General features: G+C 56.1%; 1 protein-coding gene across 8 annotated transcripts in view; it reads right to left on the bottom strand.

The window, feature by feature from the left end:
- The window catches only part of LOC118885779 (BTG3 associated nuclear protein), a 100957-nt gene that overhangs the window by 5656 nt on the left and 72078 nt on the right, over window positions 1-23223 (bottom strand). For 6 of the 8 annotated variants that reach the window (XM_036834805.1, XM_036834801.1, XM_036834802.1 and 3 more), the window contains 3 exons: window positions 21973-22103; window positions 20384-20455; window positions 19666-19704 (listed from right to left, as the gene is read on the bottom strand). In XM_036834805.1, coding sequence (XP_036690700.1) covers window positions 19666-19704; window positions 20384-20455; window positions 21973-22103 — 242 coding nt within the window. The remainder of the gene's footprint in view (window positions 1-19665; window positions 19705-20383; window positions 20456-21972; window positions 22104-23223) is intronic. The other 2 variants (XM_036834800.1, XM_036834804.1) reach the window with 1 other exon arrangement.

Below are 23223 nucleotides of genomic sequence, written 5' to 3'. Positions count from 1 at the left end.
TTTAAAAATTGGAGAAAACTGACGTCCCCTGTATTATTCATTTTCTCTTCCCCAGAACTTATCCACCACCAGATCATTCATGGTCAGAAGTAAGACATGGGCCTGCCCAGTTCTGCAGCTCTGCCACCCCGTCGCCAGGGAGCAGCCACGCCCTGGACCCCGTGGGGACGAGCAGCCTCGGGCAGCAGCCGGTGTGGCCCCAGCAGGGCAGAGGGCAGCGGGGCTCAGGGGCCACCCACACTCAAAGCCCAGCGCCCCCTCCCCAGGAGGCCAGGAGCGCCTCCGCTGGGGTTCAGTCACCCTCGTGGCTTTTTACGGAAGCACAGCACGTCCCAGGAGGGCCTCCGGCCCACACACTCCCAGCAGGGACAGAAAGTCAAAGGGTCCAAGCTGGGAAGCCAGCAGGACCTGAAGACAGGGGGACAGGAAGCTGAGTCTAGCCATTTTCCCACAAAGAGCAAAAAGTCAAAAGCCCACCCCAAATCACACAGCCACAACACGTTTCCTTACTCTGAGCAAACCGAACAGACGGGCCTGTTCCGACTCTCACAAGCTACGTGTCAGGACGAGGGCCCCCGGGGGTGACCTCCATGGGGGCGGCTCTGCCAGCCGGGCCGGCAGTCCCCCACCCCGAGGCGCGCCCACTCCCCACTGGCCCGCGCCCCAGCCTCCTGCTCGGCCGTCCAGCCTGCTGGACCACCGCCCCCTCTCCACCGCTGGCCTCCCCTCCCCTGAGGACGGGGCCGGCGGCGGGGACCAGGGACCCCGGCGTCCCTGAGGATGGGGCCGGCGGCGGGGACCAGGGACTCCCACGCCCTCGGGCCCCTCTGAGCCCTGGCTGCCTCGGCCACCGTGCACCTGACTCCAGACTCAGCCATCCCACGCAACGGGAACATGAGCTCCATGATGACACGGGTGGGAGGGGTCTCTTCTGTTCACTGCCAGATCCCCAGCGTCCAGCAGTATACCTAACGCTCAGTAACTATTTCTGAAATAAGTGAAGATCACGCTGATGTTGATGAGGAAAGAGGACGAGGAACAGGAGGGGAGTGGAGCGGAGCTGGTCCCGTAGCGCAACATTCAGAAGCGTGTCCGCATGCCCTTCGCCCTGGCTCTCTTGTGGTCCACTCTGCCCCAAGCCTGGCAGTTCTGGGGGAACTTAAGAGACTCAAACGAAAAGCTTTCAGAAGAAAACAGGAGGAAGGAGGGGTTAAGCGTTAAGGAGAGACCTTGTCAGCTGGAGGATACGGGCTGTTTAGGATGCCTTTCTCGCCAAGAGTGACAGCTCTGGAGCCGTGAGTGGGGGAGAGGCAGGAAGAAACACACACGCCAGGCTCACGGCCCGCCTGCTCCGTCCACCCACCTGGGGCCTCGGGACCAGACGCAAGGCCAAGCCCCTGGCACCCTGTGAAGAGACGCATGCACATCCCCAGCCGGGCCCTGGAAAGGCAAGGTCAGTCTAGGGCATCTGGATCCCCAGGCTGGTCCTGCATCAAAGCCGGACACCGAGAACCCAAGGAGCAGGTACGCACACGTGCTCTGCAACCTCAAAGCACCAGCCGAAGGCCGGCCCGGCACAGCACGGAGGGCTCAGGCAGTCATCCGCTCATGGTGGACGGGGGGGGGGGGCGGTGGGTGCGGGGCAGGGCGCAGACACGTTACACTGCGAGATTACAGCGAGTAGCTGACGGAGGTAGACGGAACTTACCGGCGAGTCTGAACGTACGAAACGGACGTTGGCTTCTTCTCTGAGTCTGAATCTAGCCATGTCAACCACCTCGAGTTAACTAAAATGTCTCTAATGACCGAACCCCAGCGAGCGGCTGGCCTTCGCCGGACACTGCCCAGCACCCGCTGCCCACACGCACGGAGACCCCCACGCTGCTCCCTCAGTTAAGGACCCACTGCGTGCAAGGCACCGTGGGCAGGACGCGACCCCCAGGAGCCTAGATTCTGGAACAATCCCCGGGCTGTGAAGGGAAGTGACTGCTTCTCAGGACGAGCAGATGAGAACTGGCTGGCGTCCAGATACTCAGCTGGGGGGACCTGGGCCCATTAGAAGGGGGACAGGAATGCCCGGGGACGGCAAGGGAGAGAGCCGGGGGAGGTGCCAGAGGACAGCGCCACTGAGGGCTGAGGCCGGGGACACAAGCTGTGAGGCTGTAACCAGTGCTCCCCCGTGCCAACCCCACCCCCACCTGCAGGTCCTGGACTCGACTACAAATGTTAACTATTACAACGTCGTCACAGTTTTGTCACTGTTGTACACGGTGAATTTAAAGTCAAATCTAAGACTATCTTTTAATGAAACTTAAGAAATCATGGAACTTCTTTCCGAGCTCTGCCTGCCCTCTGGTTTTGGGGATGAGCCACCCCTCCCTACAAATGGAAGGTGTGCTGTGGTACCTACGAGTGATCTTCTTCCTCTCCGCATTCTCAGTAAAGTGACTTTTCACGTGATCTGCACAGCTGATTAAATCTTAAAAATTACAGTGTCAGAAACCCCGGAATCTAAACATGCAGCGTTTATAATAAGGAAGGTAGGCCCATTACCAGCCTGGCGGGTAAATGAAACATAGAAAAATATTCTCAACCGGGGAATTCTTTCAAAATGCCATGCCCTTTAAACGTTTCCACCCTGGTTTGGTCTTGATAAGCGATTCAGGAATGGGTTGAACACCTAGCGCTGAGTGAGCACGAGCAACGGACAGGAGGGAAAGACCTTCCGGGCCTTTCGATATCACCCCCTCCCTCCAGGCGCCGCCCCTCCCCCGCTCCCCCCAGAAAAGTGCAGGGAGGGGGTCTGCTCTTCAGGTGGGGCGGCAAGGACAGCCAAGGGGGACAAGCGTCTCCATGGAAAACGGGGCTCCGACTCCAGTGGGCAGGAAGGGGCCCGCTTCTCACGTGGCACTCGCACGAGGGCACCGCCAGGCTGGGAGAGGCTGGCGGTGACACGGCCTCCAGGGCTGCTCCACCCACCAAAGCCGCCTCGCTCATCCGCGGTTTCAGTTACCCGCGGTCAACCGCGTCTGAAAATATTAAATGGGAAATTCCAGAAATAAACAAGTCCTAAGGTTTGGCTCGCGCGCTGTTCTGCACTGTGATGAAATCCCGTCCTGACCTTTGTCCTGTGTGTCCCGCCCGTGAGCCACTTAGCAGCATCTAGGTTATCGGCTCCACTGTCTTGGGATCACAGGGCTTGTGCTCAAGACACCCTTCTGTTACTTCGCAATGGCCCCGAAGCACAAGAACAGTGATTCTGGCCATCTGGATGTTCTCTTACTGTGCCTAATTTGTAGAATAAACTTCATCACAGATGCGTACGTACAGGAAAACCCTAGTACAGGTCTGGTGTCACCCGTGGTTTCAGGCGTCCTCTGGGGGTCCTGGAACACATCCCCTGCAGACAAGGAGGCACGACTGCGGCGCCTTCCTGCAGCCTTGGGAAGGCACCACCGGGGCCTCGCCTGGCTTCCCTCCACAGCGGCACACGGGCCCCGGGGGCCTCCGCACTCGGGTGGGAGGGTCACACGGGCCCCCGCTGTGGGCCCCTGCGCCAGGCGCCTGTCCCGGGTGACCGGCGGGTACCCGGATGGGACAAACAGCTTGCTCGGTGAAGCCGTCCTGGACACGGACCCAGAGCAAAGCCCTGTTGGGCTTTGGTGGACGGGGAGAGCGGCCCCCACGACGAGGCCCGGCTGCCCCATCCGCCTCCAACGCCGGCTTAAGAATATGTCTTCTCAAAACCGGACGAAGCTTGGATGAGAGAACGGCCGTGAGAAGGAGTCAGAAGGCCGGCGCTGCAGTGCCCCGCCCCGGCCCCCCACCGGCCCCCGCTGCTCAGGGCAGGAGCGACCCCCCCAGCACCCGGAGCTGGGGCATCGCAGGGCAGCCAGCAGCACACCCGGCAGGGACAACCCCACAAAGGACAACCCGAGGGCCTCTCCCGAAGGGGGGGCAGGAGCAGACGCTCTGGAGGCAGGACGCTTCTCCTGAGGGTAAAACGAGCGAGCGAAGCCAGGACAAATAAAAAGTGCTCCGCGGGCCAACCACATGGGCGCCCTCGGCGGGGCCACCGTGCAGCTCTTGACACACACAGTCAGGCTGACCTGGATCTTAGCCGGTGACAAGGACTCCCGCTGCGCAGAGCAGCAGGACCCCTGCGGCACCCGAGGCCGCTGGACGCCCGCCGGGGGCCTCGCTCTGGCGGGGGGACGGGGGCGGCCCCAGAACGAGCACAGGTCAGCTTGCGGCCAGAGGTCCTGCCGGACAGCGAGGGCCTGGCTCCCCTGGCTCCACCTCTCCCGACCACGAGCCGCGGCACCTTCCTGCTTCCTGCTCGTTTCTGTCTGCAGCCTTTTCCCAACAGGCGGTGGGGGGCAGAAACAACTATCTAACTGGAAGCAGCGAGCTCCCAGGACAGTAGCCAGAAGCAGCGCCTCCGGGCTTCCCAGGGCAGCTGCCCGCAGCTGGACCGGGCGAGGGAGCCGGCGGGGCCGCGCTGCCTTGGAGAGACACGCATGCGCGGACACGGGTGCAGCTCGCGCCACCTGGCCGGCCTCGGTCACAGGCTTCCCTGGCGTGTTTCTGAAGCAGAGCCCATTATTTTCAGACCAAAGAAAAATGGCACAGTGTCCGAATCTGAAGCAGCCGACTAAGGGAATCCTGGATCTACAAGCACTGTTTCTCTGGAGTGCACACATCTGGTTTTTCTCTATATTCTGCCAGTTCTGAAACGCTGTCTGATACCCAACTGAGATAATGCAAAACTGGTGCAAAGCCTAAAATAAATGCAAGGAGCCCAAGGACTTTCCGGTAATACTTAGAAACAAAACTCTCAATCCAACCAAGAATCCACCCAGACACACACACACACACACACACACACACACACAAAACACCAAGCAAAAAACCCTCATGCACCCACAAGACAGGCATTGAGCACAGCTTAATTAAGTGTGTGGCCAGGAGAAGGACGAGACCCTCACACCTGAGGCCTCCGGGAGAAGCCAAGGTCACTGACCTGTGTCTGCATTTCCGCTTGAACCCAGCTGGTTACGGTAATGCACCCAACCAGTGGACTTTTCCAAACCTGGATGTTAATTCAAAGAGCAGCATCCCCCACGACAGAAAGATGAGGAGGTGAGAGGAAGATGCCGCAAACCGCCAACCGGCCAGGAGACCCCGCGACACAAAATCTATTTTGTACATTTGTACAGCAAACGCCAGAAACAAACAACCATTCTTAAGCCTCTAAACCCAGGGAAAGGAACGCTAATCTGCTTCCTTGGATCCCACCTGGAGTTCCTGCCCACGACGGGGACGGCCAGACACAAGCACAACTGGCAAGGAACCCCAGAACACAACAGAACCGGACCGAACAGCGCTCCCCGGGTGTTCCTGGAGCCCTCAGCGCGAGGCCTGGCCTGCAGACTCCTTACAGGACTCAGGGCTCCAGCCAATGGATGCAACATTTTAGAAAAGCATGCTACGGCCAGGCCAGCAAGCTGGCGCTTCCAGAGCTGACAGGCCAGCAGTCAGGAGCCAGATTTACAGCTCGGGGCGGTGGCTCCCGTCAACACAAGCGGCTTCTGCCCTCTGCTCTGTTCCTCCTTCCAGCATCGGGCATGAGCCTCAATCACAATCCGGAAGAAAGGAAAACAAAGCCTAAAAATATGATAAAGCAAAAGCGGAAGTCTGGAGATGCGTGGTATTCAGCTCATCATTCCAGAGAGGGCGGCGCTCCTGGGAACAGATCTTAGCCATGTGTCTTTAAGACTTCCAGTCGAGTGAGGTGGGGGTGAGGGGGAGTGGAATAACTCAGCCAGAGTCAAATCCAGGGCCTCCACTTGCCCGTGGGCTCCAGGCCTCTGGCTTCTAGAAGGGTCAGGTGGGGGTGGGTAGGGAGCGGGTAAGACAGCACTGGAAGAACAAAAAGGGTGTTAATTATGCATGTAAGTGACCTGTCCTGTCCCGGGGAAGGAAGAGGGTGCCCAGCCATCACCCTCACGGCGGCAAGGAGCTGAAACGCCAAAACGTGGACACAGACGCTGCAGCTGCCGCGACCAGGAAGCAGAGCGCAGGCCGGGGTCGGGCTCAGGCCAGCCTCCCTCCCTGCTCCCCACCCCCGACTGTGTGCTCGACTCCCACTGTTTCTTTATTTAATTTGGAAAACTCACCCTACAGAACCACAAAAATTATCGTCGTGTTCACTGTGATGGGATGAAAGAAAGAACTTCCAAAAAGAGATGACGCAATTTTCCTACTGAGCTCCAGTCAGCAGGGAGCATTTAACAAAGGACCCACCATGCAAATGGCCGCTGGGACCCAACTCCACCCCCGGGGCCATGTCCTCCCCAGGAGCCTGCCCGCCTGAGGCCGCGTCTCAGAACAATCCATGCTGATGTGAGGCACATGAGATTACTGTGTGGTCAAGAAGGTATATGGGGACCAAACAGCCCAAATCCCCTTTCTGCATCCACAGCAGAGCTGCCACAGGTCCCAAATCCTTCCTGGGAACAGACAGGGTGCTCTGGACTGAGTGTCGAAGCCCTGATTCCCTGAGTGATGGGGCGCGGGTGCGGAGGTGGGGCCTTCAGGAGGTATTAGGGTTGGATGAGGCCACGAGTGTGAGGCCCCTACGAGGGGTCAGTGCCCTTCTAGGAGGGGGAGAGACACAGGACCCCGCCCACAGGCACACCAAGGAAACCACGTGGGGACATAACCAGCAAGAGGGTCCTCGCCAGAACCCGACCGCAAGGCACCGTGGTGTGGGGCTTCCGGCCTCCAGAACCATGGGGCACACATCTGCCATTTCTGCCCCGTCCATGGTACCCGATTACAGCCGCCCAACCCAGACGGGGGAGACAGGAGACAAACATCCCGGCCCCTCCCTGCGCCCTGCAGAGGGGAGCTTGGGGCTGCGCTCTGAGGCAGGTGTGCCATCCGCAAACACGCCCAGGCTCACAAAGAGAAGCTCCGTTCGTGTGTGACAAGTGCTTGTCTATACCGCACGCCGTGCTCAAGGGTCAACTGACGGACACCAGGAGTCAGAAACGGTGCAAACGTTTAACTTCGGGTGTAAAGAATGCCTTCCAACTTCCTCTAAGTGAAAAGACACCTGAAAGCAACCCTCCACGCTCAGCCAATAGGAGCCTGCCTCGGGGGAGGGCACGTCCACACTTCACTTTACAGTGCATTCCGCAGCGTAGCCAGTAGCCAGTGCGGGGCTGTGTTGATGACGCTGTCCCGCGTGCACTGGAAACGAGACACCACCACCACGTGTGACCGCTAACGAGAGGGGGCTGGATGGCTGGACGGCGGGGAGTCTCACAGATCCCGTCCCACAGCTGCGGGCCCCAGCTGCACCCCCGGAGAGGAAGCACCCAGCCACTGGGCTCCCCCCGCCACGCTCCCTCACTGGGTAAGCCCATGGAAGCCAGTGGACGAGGGGGCCTGGGGAGGACGGAGCCAGGAGAGCCCAGCTCCCACAAGAGAGCGGCCGACACCAGGGATATGTGTCTGCACCTGCCCGGCCGCACACGGGGGAAAGAGGGCATTTGAGGGCTGCCGGCGTCAGGGTCACATGACCGCCAGGGCCAGTGGGTTTGCGTGGGAGCAGCAGGACAGGCCGGGGTCCTGGGGCCTCAGCCCAAGAGCTGCAGTGCTGGGCACTGGGCACAGATGGCCTCTTGTCTGTTATCGCGAGTGGCCAGGGAGGAAGCTGAGACTCAGAGGCTAACTTACGTGCCCAGGACCGCAAGCCAGAAAGAAAACCACCAAACAGAAGAGGCTCTGGAGGCGGCTGTTCCGACTCCCTCCAGGCTGCCCCAGTACAGCGCAAGGCCAGATCCGGTCACGTGGGACGGGGGCACGTTAGAAAGAGTCAAAGAAGGGCCACACAGCAAATCAGACAAGAAGAAACCTCAAAAGCGTCATTTGACTTTAGAAATCAATTCCCTGTAAAATATAAGGAAGAGCCGCACCCTCCACCTCTCCCCATCAACCTCCGTGATGAAAAGGCTTTGAGCCCTTCGTCCCATCTCCTTGCCAAACACCTGCCCATCTGGCATCATCCGCCTGGGGGGATCCATCTTCCGGCTCTGGGGGCTCTGGGGAGCTCAACTCAGGTGCCGGGGGAGCGCCGCCCTAAATGGAAGATAATTCTCTCAAAAAGACCCACCTGGCAGTTACATCACAAAGACCTACTTTTAAGGAGCCCCGCTTTCCCTCCTGTTCGCCGTGCCCGGTTTACCCGAGTGCCCCCCGTCCCCTCAGAGCCTGGTCTAGACGGCTGACGGCCGCAGCCGCGCGTGTGGCCTGGGAGGCACCTGTCTCCCCCTCCACGCCCGCCCTCGCTAGGTAAAGCATCTGCTAGCAGGCGGGGCGGCTGTCACTGGGCTGGTGGCCCACGCTGCCCCCTTTCTAGAGGGCTCCGCTCCAAAGTTGGCCATCCACACCAATGTGCATCTTTCGCCGCAGGAAGGCCACCGTCAGAGTCTGGGCTGACCTTCACCGGTCAGCACGGGGGGCGTGTCTATAGAGCAAGGGGACAACATGGGAACGTTACGTGGGCACGGGGCTGAAAGCAGCAGCTCAGCGGGCAGCTCTGAAGCCGGGTTGGGGCCACCCGAGGAGCTGTCTGCTCGTTTTACTTTGGCGTCAGCAAGAAACATTGCCCGGATTCTTGAAATCAGTGACTGTATTTGCCTACACACGAAAATAATTCTAGATTAGTTTTCTACCCTGAATGCCTGTCACGCTCAGCGTGCCTATCGGTTCAAGGGTCCTTCAGTCCCTCCCTCCCTCTTCCTCTCTCACACACCTGACAGGGGTGCCAGGTGCTACCCTCTCTCTCCAGTCCAAGCCCAGTGGCACGTCACACGGATTTCATTTCATTAGGGGGTCGTAAGTCCTCAGAAGAGATGTAAAGAAAGACGGGAGCGGAGTTTGCCAGTACACCTGCAAATGTCCCCCTTAGTCCCTGTGTGAGAGGAAACTCAGCATGAGGGGAAGCCGTCCCGATTCCTCGGGATCTTCTTCACCACAAATCGACCTCTGCTCTGGAGCTGCATGGAGCCCGAACATGAGCATGGCACCGGTCCTGCCTCGGGGCGGGGGGGGGGGTCAAATGTCTGAACACAACGCCCACGGGGCCCAGGCTGGGGGCCCGACCGCGTCCTCCAACTCTGCCAGGCATTCCAGCCCCGCCGGAGCAGCGGCCTGTGCCCACACCCGGGCGCCCTGATCAGACCGGGCCTGTGATTTCTAGACGAAAGATTCCTCACGAACACACAATGAAGCCAACGGTCACCCTGAAGTGCACCCTCACAGGGAGTAAAAGTGGGAGATGACATTGTGCTTGAAAGGTCTGTCTTCTGCAGTAACTCTGCTGAGTGGCTCAAGGGCTCACTCGTGTCCCAGCCCTGTGAGAGCTCTCACACCACAGGCCCGTCTGGAGGCCCCGGCCCCGCGGCTCAGCTTCCTGCAACTTCCACCACGTCCTCCTGAGACCTCCAAGCCCTGGAGACCCGTGGCGCCGGGAGAGCCCAGCGCCAACTCCGGGACCCCACCCGCCCAGATCCACTGTCTAAACTCAGACGCCTCACCCGGTGCAGCGACTCCCCTCTGGGCTGCAACCACCAGAGTCCACACATGACCCCAGCAAGAGCACGCAGAGCGAGCCTCCAGTCTCTGCAACATGGACGGCCAGAGCTCCTGGGGCTTGCTCGGGGAAAAGCCGGGGCCTGGGCAGAACAGGAGGGAAACGTCCCCACGGGTACTTTCCATCCCCTATTTCTCTGACTGTAAGGGAGTGAACCATCTGGAAAAATGGCCAGCACTTCACGGGGCAGCCCCATTACAGGGCTGGCCTTCCACCCACCCTCCTCCACAGCTAGAAATCCAGAAAGTAAATTCCTGGTGCAGGAGTGGTAACTCGGTTCCTTCCAACAGACAGCAGCTGCCCTGACGGCGTCTGGATTACAGTTGCTGGGGTACCTAGCTGCTCTGCACCATCACCCAAACGGCAGGGACACTGGTCCAGCACCAGGCATGGGCTCCACTGCCCGCTGCACGCACGCCCTTCACGGAAAACACAGACAGTGACCGAAAAGCTTCAGGAGAGGCCAGAGCAATCACCAAACCTTCCTTATGCAGAAAAAGTTCTACAACTTAGGCCTCACTAAAAAGAAATTTGGAATTAGTCAGAGTCACAATTTTTCAGCCTACTGAGCTGTAAGGTTTAAGTAAGTACTCCTCTGGACATTTCCAAGTTATTACTCATGACTAAAATCATCAGTGAACATATGCTACATTTTAAAAGGCTTAAAAATAAAAGTGTATCAAAATGCTTTCAACTCACATGCATATCTTACAGTTAACTAATGCTAATCTGAAATAATTACTATTGTATTCATTCATCAACAAGGAATCACTGAGTACTGACAACTGATACTACACTGGGTACTGTGAAGAACGGAAATGAACAAAATTTGGATCTAATAGCATTAAAGCTATTTAACTTAACATTTTAAACATATATTTGAAAATGATGAAATTGATCAAAAACGATTCTCGAATTTTAAGGCCTGTCACTCCTCCCTTGACCGTCTGGAGTCAAAGCCTTTGAGGTGGGGCTTGACCAAAGGGGCTCAGGGCCGTGGGCGATGCGTCCAAACAATCGGAAGGGCCTTTGGGGTTTTCTTGTAAAGCTACTCAGCCTCAACTGACATGAGCCTCCAAAGACATCGTGACTCCAATGACCTACAATACTGGAACCGTACACGTAAGTAACCACGTGGTGCAACTTCTTCTAAAAACACCATTACAATATCCTTCCCAGCCCAAACCTCTGTCAACCTCCTCCTGGCCTGGTCCGACAGGAAACCGTCTTGTTTGTCGCCAGCTCCAGGGACAAATGACAGGCCTGGACTGCCATGCCAGCGTCACTAACTGGTCTTCCTCAGCCACACCTCCCATGGGCCCAGGAGGTGGCGAACAGCGAGTCCTGGGAGTTGGGTGCCCCTCCGGCAGCCCCACCCCCGCTGGGGACCAGGATTCCCGAGGAACGGAGCCGGCAGCAGGAGACGCCGCCGGGTCCCGACGGGGCCAGCTGCCCCGGGCAGGGCGACAGCCTGCAGCGCCACGCTCGGCTCCCACGGCCGGGCGGCAGGAGACGCGCCGCTGTTTCTGAGACTCTTCTAGGGTATTTTGGGGAACCACTCAACACCAAACTCCCTCCACATCCGGCCTTTTCTCATTTAAACGATATTTTCCACCATTTCTGGTAGAGAAGGCTTTTCCATGAGGGGTTAATTCCCTGAGCTACCTAGGTTCTCCAAGATGTGTGTCTGTGTTTTGGAAGGAACGTATTTTCTTGAAGGGAACATTTTTATTAGAAGTGAAGTGACAGTGTGAGGACTTACCTGGTGGCGCAGTGGTTAAGAATCCGCCTGCCAATGCAGGGGACACAGGTTCGAGCCCTGGTCTGGGAAGATCCCCCATGCCGCGGAGCAACTAAGCCTGTGCGCCACAACTACTGAGCCTGCGCTCTAGAGCCCGCGAGCCACAACTACTGAGCCCACGTGCCACAACTACTGAAGCCTGCGTACTTAGAGCCCGTACTCTGCAACAAGAGAAGCCACCGCAATGAGAAGCCTGCACACAGCAACGAAGAGTAGCCCCTGCTCGCCGCAACTAGAGAAAGCCCGCGCGCAGCAACGAAGACCCAACGCAGCCAAAAATAAAAATATAAATAAATAAATAAATAAATAAATAAATATTTTAAAAAAAAAGAAGTGAAGTGACAGTGTGTACCATCTGCAAGGCTGAGACTGCTCTCCTGGCGTGCAGACCACTAAAAGTGGACTAGAGCCCCTGGGAATGGCAGACACTGTTTCACTGCTACAGATAAAGGCACCCTACACACACACCACACACACACACACACACACACACACACACACAGCCCTTCTTCTCATCCACCCCAAAAAAGGCCTACACTCCAAAAACGTCCTACACATAAAATGTTGGATACTTCCCATCTCTTCTAATCTTTTTCCCAGCTGGGTTTATAATGCCTCATTTTATGGAAAAAGTTCCGAGAGCTACTGAAATTTACTTTTAAGCAAAGTATCAGGATGGACACAAATGCCAAAGAACTCGAGAGAGGTTTAAGAGTCTCGAGAATGCCAGGGCTGTTTAGTTAGATACTGGTGAAGTTATCTCACAGATGCAGGACGAGAGTAACCTGGACACGTCACTGTGTTGCCTTTTTTTAACACGTGACCCATGCATGTGTGTGTTTCTGTGTGTGTGTGTGTGTGTGTGTGTGTGTGTGTGTGTGTGTGGCATATTCATTATTGCAGAGACGGGCTTTGCCAGAACACACACAACTCCCAGGTTTCCAAGTGTCCTGACGTCGTTCAGCCTACAGACAGACAGACAACTTTTTTCATACACATCTTAGATGACGTTACCCACAACTGTAAAAAAATAAAAATAAAAATCTACCAAAATACGCATCTAGTTGAAACAGTACTAAACCATTTCGTGATTCACAATGTAAGCAACATGACTAAAGCTCCAGTCTTTAAAGATTCCCCATATGGCTGAAAATCTCCCAACTATGGAGAAAAAATTGACCCAGATTCAGATGTTCCAACAGACACGATATTGCCTGGCAATGGCGCTGGGACCAAGTGAGCGTTCACATCTCACTAGATCTGAATCGCCTGGATCCACATGCCCTCCGGAAGCAGCTCTGTGAATCTTCATGGCTCTGCTCCACACCTGAGTGCCTACTGAATGCACGATGCGACAGGCAAGGAACAGCGCGTGGATCTGCCCCTTACCTTTCTCACACACTCCTAGCTTAAGTTACCTCCCCCCAGTAAAACTCCTAAGGGCCAGGCAGAGGGAGCTCTGTCACCTTGGTCTCCACAGAACGAGGCAGAGAAGACAGATCACAGCTCACAATCATCAAAACTCGCTTGATCCCTTGATGGTGGTGATGGTGGTGTAGGGGGAGGTGACGGTGGTGGAGGTGACAGTGGCTGTGCAGTCCTGGTGGTGGAGGTGACGACAGTAGTGATGACAGTGGAGGGGGAGGTGACAGTGGCTGTGATGTTCTGGTGGTGGAGGCGACAACAGCAGTGATGACAGTGGAGGGGGAGGTGACAGTGGCTGTGATGTTCTGGTGGTGGCGGTGACAACAGCAGTGATGACAGTGGAGGGGGAGGTGACAGTGGCTGTGCAGTCCTGGTGGTGGCGGTGACAACAGTAGTGATGACAATGGAGGGGGAGGTGACAGTGGCTGTGCAGTCCTGGTGGTGGTGGTGACAACAGCAGTGATGACAGTGGAGGGGGAGGTGACAGTGGCTGTGCAGTCCTGGTGGTGGCAGTGACAACAGTAGTGATGACAATGGAGGGGGAGGTGACAGTGGCTGTGCAGTCCTGGTGGTGGCGGTGACAACAGCAGTGATGACAGTGGAGGTGGAGGTGACAGTGGCTGTGCAGTCCTGGTGGTGGCGGTGACAACAGCAGTGATGACAGTGGAGGGGGAGGTGACAGTGGCTGTGATGTCCTGGTGGTGGCGGTGACAACAGCAGTGATGACCATGTTCTAGAGACCTGGAGCCAAGGCGGGGGCTTGAGGACTCATATGAGAGTTGGGGGCTGCATCCATCCTGGACTTGACCTCCCCGCACAACCCTGGAAGAGTCACTGCCTACTGTCCCCACGTGTAATGGGGAATAACATCCCCTAGTTCACATCATCAACAGCAACACAAGAGGGGCTGGGATGTCGGAGGGGGCACACGTCCAGCTCCAGAAAGGGACACCAGCCCCGTGGACAGCGGGCTGGCTCCTCCCATGGCTGTGGCACCAGGGGTGGCCCTGCCGCCCATGGGTCACCCGCACATGGTGGGGAGGCCGGAGCATGACACTGGAGGTGCAGGGGGGCCCAGCCTCCTCCTCCTGGGTTGTGTTCTGACCTTTAGTGACAACTCAGTATTAACTAAAACAAAGGTGCCAGCGCCCTCCCAGGAACGGGCCTGCCCTCGGGTGCTGACGAGCCCTGGAAACAGAGGCGCTGCAGACACGGTGGCCAGGGGACCTCGCGGTCAGCCAGCAGCAGCTGCTGCTTATCCCAAGACAGCCTGCTTGGGAGCACTGCTTCTTAGTCACACGAATAAATGTTGCGGTCTTTGCTTTGTTTTCTTAAACTCCCCCAAAACCAAGATGAACAGAATGCAAAACTTAGAAATCGTATAAATCTAGATTTTAAAAATCTCAATTCGTTAAATGCAGAAAAGGACATTTTAAGACTGCTCTAACAGTTCAACAAAAATTTAACAATACACAATAATCATAAAAAATGCACCCAACTTTTACCATCAGCCAAGCTGACCCAATGAAGCACACAGTTAATAAGTGTCAAGTTTCTCGATGCAGATTTTATGCCACTTGGGTGGGTGGGCTGAGATCTCGATGCCAGCACTGACAGACTAACCCCCAGCCCACCAGCCTGAGCCGGGAGGCTCACTTCCGGGGCTCATGGTGCGTGATTCACCCAGTAACCGTCTCCATGGAAATCCACTGGGCTGCTCCGGGCACTCAAGCAGGCCCCTGCCTCCCCGTGAAGGACACGGGCCCTACCCTTCAGGAGCTCACGGTCAAGCCACACCGGGCCCAGAATGGATGCCGAGAGATGTCACATCCCTCTTTGCCAGCAACATCCTCTGGATTCAGACCAGGGCGTGGACATCCCACACCGCCCTCAGGAGCGTGGTCACCATGGGGCCTGCATGTCTGCACCCCAGCTCTCAAAAGCTGGTGACATCTGCCCTGTGGACCCTGCTACCGTGCTGTGAGGCCCTGGGCCACTGGGGGAGCCTTCATGGAGAACCGCGGGGCTGGGGGGACAGCCCAGCTCCAGGCCCGGGAGGGATCCCCTGGACAGGGCAGCCCCGAGCCTCCAGACGACCCGGTGACATGACGTGGAGCAGAACCACCTCCCTCCCGCTGGGCCCAACGAACCCCGAATGGTGAAGGGTAATAATTTTTATTTATTTTTTATTTATTTGTTTTTGGCTGTGTTGGGTCTTCGTTGCTGTGCACAGGCTTTCTCTAGTTGTGGCGAGTAGGGGCTACTCTTCGTTGCGGTGCGCAGGCTTCTCATTGCGGTGTCTTGTCTTGTTGTGGAGCACGGGCTCTAGGCGCGCAAGCTTCAGTAGTTGTGGCATGCGGGCTCAGTAGTTGTGGCTCGAGGGCTCTAGAGCGCAGGTTTAGTAGTTGTGGCGTGTGGGATTCAGCAGTTGTGGCTCGCGGGCTCTAGAGCGCAGGCTCAGTAGTTGTGGCATGCGAGATTCAGTAGTTGTGGCACACGGGCTCAGTAGTTGTGGCACACGGGCTTAGTTGCTCCGCGGCATGTGGGATCTTCCCGGACCAGGGCTCGAACCCGTGTCCCCTGCATTGGCAGGTGGATTCTTAACCACTGCGCCACCAGGGAAGCCCCAAGGATAATAACTGATTGTCCTCTCTGGTCCCAAATTCAGCGGTGGGGGCGGGGGTCGTCCAGCAAGAGACGGCTGCAACCAGATGCTGATTAGCCCAGCAGCGCAGGGACGCGCCCCAGTGCTCACTGTCCCACAACAAAGCGCGTGGTTCCCGGCATGCGTTCGTCTACACAGCTGAAGGGTGACTGGTTCGGGACTGGCTCTAGCCAGAGCAGATTCAGAGCCAGGTGCCTCTGTGCCACAAGGCCAGCGCCAACGCGGGTCCCCAATCCTACGGTCTCACTGCCGGCTGCTGACCCCCGAACACGACCGAGCCGAGATGAGCCACTCACCCGGATTCCCTTGAACTCACACACGCTGAGCAGCTCAGACGCTCAAAGCAGAACAGTCAGGAGATGGAGCAGGGGCAGCGCCTCGTCTGTGTCACTGCATGTGTCCCCTCGGAATCTTCCTGAACCACCCAGATGAACCCAACGCGGGGATCACACTCGTGGACGTGATGGACACGCTCAGCCCCATACCCGCTCCCTCCTCAGCAGTGGTCTCCACTTGAGGGGCCAGACGTGAAGCTCTAAGTGAAATAACACACTTCGACGCCTCAGGCAACCCGACCCCCAAGAAAACAGTGACCTTCAGAGAAGTGAGAGGGAAAGAATAAAGCACACACACACGTCCCAGGAGACATGTGTCTTTGATATGAAGCGCCTGTGACCCCACAGAGCCCCGCCACAGAGCAGGGCCTGCCCAGACCCACACCCGCCTCCTGCCAGGAGGATGCCCTCCGCTTCCCCACCACGATCTGCCTCCTGGAAGCCAATGTGACACGGAGAGCATTTCCAGAACAAACGTCCTCTTTCGGCCACTTCTTTCCTCCAATTCTCAGAGCTCACCTCCCGTGTAACATCTATACTTCCAGATTTAGTTCTACAACTGCACTGCCACCTCCGAAACTGAGTAAGATTATTTTGCTTTTCCTCCAACTGATTAGAGAAATCAGAAAGATTATTTTGAGTTGGCTAAATCTTCAACCACATCAAATTCATCAGAACCAAAGCCTGTACCTCTTGCTGTCTAAACTGAATACCCAGATATTCCCTATAAAGACATGGCCACGTTTTTACCCAAACTTCACCATGCAAATTCAGAGAGCCCACTGTTTGAGTCGCAGGTGATTTCTGAGAAGCCAGGAGGCGCTGTGGTTCCATGGGAGCCAGTCCCCGGTCTGAGAGCATCACCCTCAGCCTTCCCCGCCCTTCCTAAGGGTCGGATCCCTGAAGGCCCAGCACCTGCTGCGGCCAGCACCCGGGGACCCTGCTGACTGGGGTCAAATTCAGACAGTTATTGACAGTACACAGTCCTGCGGTGTGAAGAGAAAGCACCCGAAACTGTCATGCATTACTGCAAAGTCACCCAGCCCCGGCCGTGAGCGGCTGAAGCAGGACAGAACCCGTCGCGGTGCTTTAAGGGCCTGGGAGTGAGCAGAAACCCTCTGTGGACAAGACAGCACAGAGGTGGGAAAGGCGGGTGTCTGGGACGGGCAGGGAGGCCCTGCCACGCGCCCAGGCACAACATCAGATGGGAACGCCCCCTGCACGTGGTGGGGCTGTCCCACACCCCACCCTGCTGCCCACGCACGGCCAGGAGGAGTCGGGAGGGAAACGGTGAGGCCGCCTCTCGAGGCCCGAAGGCAGACTCACACCCGCAGTGCACCTCCGAGCTCTAAGGAGGGCGGACAGACCTGGAGCCAGAGCCAGGTTTACCTGGCCCACCGGTGAGCTGGGACGAGTGAACGCCGGCCGGGGAGCAGTGGCCCCAGCTCGGGGTGTCCTCTCTCTCCCCCAGACGGGAACCCCTCCTCACCGGGAAAAGCTCCTCCGGCAACCGCAGGGTGGGGAGAGCAGCTCAGCAAGCCCCCACTGGGGTCCAAGGCCCAGTGTGTGCTGGCTGGACTCACAGAGGCCCCACTTTGGAGGCTCAAATTCAAGCCTTGACGGTTGAAAGCGGCCCCATGACCCGATTCCCCAGCGACGAGCCCGACTGAAGCGACCGCTCCACCCACAAGCTCTGGGGCCTGCCTGCCAGCCAACAGCGCAGGAGGCTCACGGCACCATGCCCGCAGCCAGGCCCCCGCTGCCCACACGCTCACGACGGCGGGCGGACGTGTCCGCTCCTCTCGAAGAGCAGCACCTTTCTGCTTGAACACAGACCCTCACTGTCCCCCCAAGACAGCCTGCATTTCGAAGGGCAGAACATCAGGCCAGCACAGCCCCGGAGGCAACCAGACTCCAGGCGTGAAAGGCAAACTGTTATGTGATTTAAGTCGAGGATTTATGGACAACGCGAGGAAAGGCCTCAGCAGGACAGACGCTGTGCTAAAGGGACACAAGGCACAATTTACTGCTCCCTAAACATGTTTTTAATCACATCAATCTTAATTAATGCACCAAACCAGGTCAACTTCTAATCCCGTATAATTCATTTAAAAAATTTTAAATATCTTGCTAAGGTTAAAAATGTCCACATAACCTCACAAACATCTCTAACGTATAAAACGGCAAAGCCAAGAAAGCACGTGTTGCCAGAGTGAACCCGACATGAACCTCGCGTGCGGCCTTGCTGACCGATGGAACCCTCTGCGGACTGTTCTGTCCGCACTCGGCCAACTCGACGTCCGGGTCAGGGAGAGGCATCTCAGCATCCGACCATGACTGTCACCCCACTGGCAGGGACAGGGTGAGAAGTGCGACTGGGACATTTTTCCAGTGACCGGAACCTGTGCTCTCAGCCCAACTGGAGCTTCACCTCTAACCCCCATGCTCTCCTCTCCGCCACCCTCACCCCTCCACCCCGGGTTTGAGTGCCTAGCCTCACAGGGCCTACCTGGGGCTTGGGGGGCCCCTCAACCCTTAATCTGCTCCAACAGACGCAAGCGGTAGATCGCGGTATGTGAGGCCCAACGTGGGCGGCGGGGCCCACGATGCAGTGTGGAGAAGGCCGCCCTCCCGCTGGCAGAGGCTGGCTCGACGCCCCTGCGCTGCTCCCCGCTGTAACCGACCCTCCAGGACAGGGCTGCTCTCCCTACGCCTTCCCCGAAAGCACAGCGGAAAGGCAGGCAAACACAGCTGCCTGGAAGCGACATCCCTCCCCAGGGTCACCTTGGGCCGCCTCACCAGCAGCAGGAGCAGAGACAACCAGAAGCACAACTCTGGGAAATCAGAGGTTTTGTTTCAATGCTCAAGTGACAAAGGGTCTCCAGCTTTCCTGACCTGGAGTAAAAGCCCTGAGAAGGATGCTAAAGAAGAGGTTTAACTAAGGTTAAAACTCAGTGCAGCTTTTAAAATTCTGCAATTCTTTGGCTTTTTGGCTCTTTGCCAAGGCAGCTATTTTTATATATTAATACTGCTTTAGGACTTTGATTAAAACCTCATGACTGCGTTCAAGATGACACTTTAAACAAAGAAACTCCAACTTGGACGTCGCACTCGTCCCAAGGCGCTCGGAGGGCTCAATGGGAAACCCTCGGGGCGTGATGGCCTTTGGTTTCGAGTCCAGCAACGCACACCCTGCGTGACTGTTTGTGGCAGACACGAGGCCCGCGCCGAGGACGTGGGAAGTGCACACAGTGTGCCAGAGGGGAGCGTGCACTCGGCTCTGAGAATAACGTCTGTGATTATCTCGATAGTGACTGAGCTCCATGTTCATGATTCCTAAGTTACGTTTTATAAAAAGGGAAGATCCTCCAGACTCTCTTTCATAATTATTCAGGTTATAAACATCTCTTTAACAGAAACTCTTCTTGAGGACGTGAAAATGTCAATCCTCGAATTCACCAGCAATTTCACTCCATCTTAGAAGCAAATTGCCCCTAGAACGCCTCAGCCGGGCGCTTCACTCTGTAGACAGTTCACATCAGGTGAGCTCAATGAGGGTTTCAGGGTCTTTTTCTCAGGACCAGAAAAAAAGGCAGTGGTTGGAGTTTGACAGCAATGAACGGGAACGAAACCTGCCTTATTCTAACAGACAGCTGCTGCACAACAGCCCAGCACCCCGCCGTCCACATGCCCCATCCCCGTGTGTCTCCGTGTGTCCCCGGGGCCAACGCTCCCGCTCCTGCCACGCTGGGATCCACCGCAGGTGAGCACTTACCTGCCCATCTTGTCCCACGTGGTGTATCTGCAGATTGCCCTGCAAAATGGATGAATAAGAGTGTGATCAAGGACAACAGCTTCAAGATGCACGAGACAGAGGCAGGAACATCCCCAGGCCATTAGTGAAAACCAGCAAAACCCTTCGGAGGGTCAAGCTGACCTTCACACACCAAGCCCCCCGGGCAGGTACGAGTGCAGCCAGGAAGGCCTCCTGCCTCTGTCCTTACCGTGGAGTAACAGTAAAAGGACACCAGTGGGAAGAGGCCGGGATGGCAGGACGGCAGGCGGTCGAGGCTGAGTCAGAAAAAGCTGCGCCGAAGGCTCACAGGACCTTCACGGGCTCTCTCACCAGAGTCCCACCTCCCTCAAGTCCCGCACTGGCCCCACGAGGACAAGTGAGGCCACAGTCTCAAGGGCGGCCCCCTCGTGCTCCTCCCATCCCTGGGGCTGCAGAGGGCACTTCAGCCAGGAGCAAAAGCCTCCATATAGCAAGTGTTCACCAAGAAACCCAGATGGGGCCACGGTGCAGCAAGGGCAGGAAGGTGTGGAGGGCAGGCAGGGCCTCGGGTTGGTGCCCCAGGAAGCGGGAAGCAGGCGGTCTCTGCTGGACACCTGTGTCATCTGGGGATGCCCAGTTGTCCACCGCACTGGACTAAGGTCAGAGTGCAGAGGGCCCGTGGGCACAGAGCGGGCCCTGGGCTGGCAGCCAGACTCACCTCGCTGTCCTGCGTGATCTGCACCTGCTCCCCTTGAGGCACCTGGGCGATGTGGAGGTGGCCCTGTGGGATCCGCAGAAGAGAAGACACCAAGAAGCATCAGCGGAAACAAGAAACGCTCTCCGAAACGTCTGTTCCTGATTCTCCACTCGCCGTTCAAGAAAAGACAGCTAAGGCCTGAGTGGCCAGTATCACACAGGCATGGTGTGAGCTTACTAAACACCCTCTTGAAGTTCTACTTTAAGGACATAACACAGAATACTCTGCAGTAGTTCTTAAAGGGGCAATGAGGCCTAGGAAAAATCTGTTAAATCTTTAAATGTTACTAAACAGGCAAATTTAAGAATGTGAAGGTCATACAAGAAAAAGGAGAAACCACAATTTTCCAGAAAACTAAACTGACAAGTTGTTTTTTTTTTTTAAATTGTACTATCAACTCAGAGGGACCAGGAACCTCATGGACTTTCGGACAGGGTCCCTAGTGACCTGGGGGTGCTGGAGGCTACACAGCAGCACGACTAGGAGGGTGGGGGGCAGCTGTACACGTGTCTACACGGAAAACACGTCAGCCAACGCTTTTTAAAGCAAAGAAACACGTGGCGATTTAAACAGCTGAAGTAAACAGTAAACGTGGTTCCAAAGTATCAGACTCCAACTAAAATGCATTTGTGTTTGTAGATACAGGCAGACAAATAATTCCTGTAAATCTTAAATTAGCTCAATGAAATGAATATCCATTATCTTATTTAAAATTCTACCTTAATCAAAATGGACCTGAAAATAAACTACTGTTGAATTTTCTATTGCTTTCATTTGACTACATCTATGTAAACCCTGTACCACAGTTATCTATTCTGGAATTCTTTCAAAGAGCTTCCTTACTAACGAGATCAGAGTAACTGCTTTTGTGACTGTCAGCTAAACAAAGAATCACTGTTTATAACTGCTCCCTGTCTCCCCTGGAAGAAGAAGGACTCTTCACAGTCCTCCTCAGTGCTCTCGGGAAGCCCTCCCTTTCCAGACGGCGTGCTGAGTGCAGCAGCAAACCAAGGCCGCCTGGGTCAGAACCAGGTCTCCAGGAGGCAGCCCTGCAACGAGGCCCACGGCGAGGAGGCTGGGTGACTAAAGCATCCTCAGGATCCCCTGGAAGTTCCTGCCCCGCTCTCCCACGAAGGGTCAGGAGGAACGTCCACCTGGGCCGGCAGCGCACAAGGGCGACTCGTCACACAATCGAAGGAAACTACACAATGACTAAGGCCACCAGCTCTCTCCGCTGGCCCCAGAACGAAGTTATTCTTCTCCCCTCAGTAAAGGGTGCCCATGCTTCTGAACGGAGAAAATATCTATGATACATCTCAATGTCTCCCAGGAGGACAGGCAGAGCGCACAGGCAGGGGAGCCGTGAGGGGCCGGCAGAGAGGTCTACGAGACGTAGGAGGCCTACCTTAACTATTTCTACTTGGACCCCATCCCAAGGTGTCAGCGGGATCCAGAAGTGCAGGGAAAGCTGGTCGTGGCGCCCCTCCCCCCGCTTCCCAGCCGTGCCCTCCCCTTCCACTCGCAAAGGCAAACTGGCGAGAAGTACATACTACTTGGACCTGTCCGTCCTCCCCGATCTGGTGGATCTGGACCTGCTGGGCGTTGGCCAGGGCGTAGTGCAGGGCCTGAGGCGGGGGCTGCTGCAGCTCACTGGCGGGCGGCGGCGTGCTCATCATGGTCTCTGCGGGGAGATGCACACGAGCCTGAGCTGCCAGCCTGGGGCCGAGCCCACCTCTGCCTCCCTCTCCGCCCAGCCACGCTGCCCCCGGAGATGAAGGGAGAGCCTTCGTTCCTGGACTTCCAGTGTGCAGCGTCGTGAGCCACAGCTGTTAGACAGCGGGGCTTTCCCACCTGTAGTCAGCGTCTAAAGACCCGATGACCCGCAGACACAGACGGTTCCCACCCACTACGTAAGTAACTGAAGCTCCTCAGATGTAGCGACAAAAATGGAAAACGAGAAACAGGAACAAAGTGCATACTAAACTCTGTGTCAGACCAGCGCAAGGTAAGTCCATGGATAATTAAACTAACTTGGCGGGGGGGGCCAATGGTGCGCCACTTCCCTGGTGGCGCAATGGTTAAGAATCCGCCTGCCAATGCAGGGGACACGGGTTCGAGGCCTGGTCCGGGAAGATCCCACATGCCGTGGAGCAACTAAGCCCTTGCGCCACAACTACTGAGCCTGTGCTCTAGAGCCCAGGAGCCACAGCTACGGAGCCCATGTGCCACCACTACTGAAGCCCACGTGCCTAGAGCTCGTGCTCCGCAACAAAGAGAAGCCACCACAATGAGACGCCCGCGCACCGCAACGAAGAGTAGCCCCCGCTCGCCACAACTAGAGAAAGCCCGCGCGCAGCAACGAAGACCCAACGCGGCCAAAAGTAAATAAACAGACAAACAAACAAAAAACTAACTTGGGAGAAAAGCTCCATCCACTCAATTAAAGGAACACTTCCAATAAAAGTTTACTTTCCATGTTTAACCCAGAATGAGATACGTTTGTTTTCACGTGTTGTGTATTACTTTTAACTGTAATACTATCTCAATCAGAAGAATTTTCTTAGACACTTAGAACATTAGGACTCAGAAAAAAAAATTTTTTTAATTTTCAATGTATATACATATTTTTGTTCTAAAGAATGGATTACTCAAAAAGACTTCTAAAGATAAAAACATATTACATTAGAATGAAATTCTGTGAGAAGTAGAATGCTGATATGAATGGAAAGAGGAAAAAGATATAAAATGTCTGATTCTTGAAGAAAAGAATTTTCATGCATTTTTTAATAGCTTAATGGTGG

This window comes from Balaenoptera musculus, chromosome 19 (assembly GCF_009873245.2).
Source record: "Balaenoptera musculus isolate JJ_BM4_2016_0621 chromosome 19, mBalMus1.pri.v3, whole genome shotgun sequence".
Taxonomy (NCBI): Eukaryota; Metazoa; Chordata; class Mammalia; order Artiodactyla; family Balaenopteridae; genus Balaenoptera; species Balaenoptera musculus.
Note: the sequence above shows the minus strand (reverse complement) of the source record. Positions and strands in the feature narration are given on the sequence as shown.